A 1,111-nucleotide genomic window follows, 5' to 3' on the forward strand; every position below is an offset into this window, starting at 1 on the left:
CACTATATGTGCGCATACTATACTTGCAACAAACGTAAACACTGCAAACATCCAAGACTGTCTCTACGCATGAACCAGAACAACACGTACCTCTCCCTTATATTTATTCCAGTATTCTTTCGGCAGTTGTAAGAATGCATCAATATCCTCTGGCTCTATCGGATACTCTAACAGTTGATATTTAGATATGGCCAGATAGCTTGTGTATGCCTTGGCTACATCCACTTCCGTTCTTGAGAACTCGCTCATCTTCTTTGGAACGCCCGATTCTTTGTCCCCTAATATATATCCCACTTCTTCCTGGTAAAAGGGTAGTTGAATAAACCAAGTCAGCGGCACTAAAATAAACGCTGCAGAGATAATCACGTGTGTACCAGCATTTGAATATACACTTCACAGGATACTATCAGGATGCGTCTGCAGATGTGCACGCATACGTCTATAGATATACAAGCATGGATCCTATTTTTATTAAAGCATACGTCACAGATATACAGGCATATCATATTAAAATGTATAGTCATACAAGCATACGCCTCTACATATACAAGTATATATCGAGGAACTCTACAAACATAAACCCTAAAACTCTACACACAATCTCACCTGAAATTCGCGTGCAGCGGTGTGACGCCAATCCTCGTCGTTGAGCGCCACTTTACCGCCAAACATCGCCAGTGAAGGCACCCACGCATTCTCCTGTGGTTTGAACATGTCCTCCACCTGATACAGCGGAAATAGGACCGGTGCACAGAAATAGGACACAGGGATATTGAGCAACATCAAAGCGATTGGCACGGCTTAGAATTGGATGTCTACATATGATACCAATGCACTATGAAGACATCAACGAAATGCATACGACCTAGGCAAATATCACTGAGGATGGTACCAATTTACTAAGCAAAGGTCTTCGGCATGCTTTCTACCCGTCTGGACGGAGATAGAGATGGATAAGCCATATCCCAGTGACATGGACAACCTACAGGAATAGATGTGACATTCTATAGGCACAGAAGGCATCTATACTAGATTCGGTGGCTGGGACTATCCGTTATAATTCACAAGATACAATGGTGAGCGAGTAGCAAGATAAGGCCATGCATATCCT

At 42.8% G+C, this 1,111-nt stretch overlaps 1 protein-coding gene across 1 annotated transcript; it reads right to left on the bottom strand.

Moving 5' to 3' along the window:
• Positions 1–63: 63 nt before the first annotated feature.
• SARC_13533 (hypothetical protein) lies at positions 64–783 on the bottom strand (the record flags this gene model as incomplete). Its single annotated transcript, XM_014292333.1, has 2 exons — positions 64–300; positions 607–783. 2 exons carry the CDS (start codon positions 781–783, stop codon positions 64–66), a joined length of 414 nt encoding a protein of 137 aa, XP_014147808.1.
• Between the last annotated feature and the right edge of the window lie 328 nt (positions 784–1,111).

Source organism: Sphaeroforma arctica (assembly GCF_001186125.1).
Source record: "Sphaeroforma arctica JP610 unplaced genomic scaffold supercont1.3402, whole genome shotgun sequence".
In the NCBI taxonomy this organism is placed as follows: Eukaryota; class Ichthyosporea; order Ichthyophonida; genus Sphaeroforma; species Sphaeroforma arctica.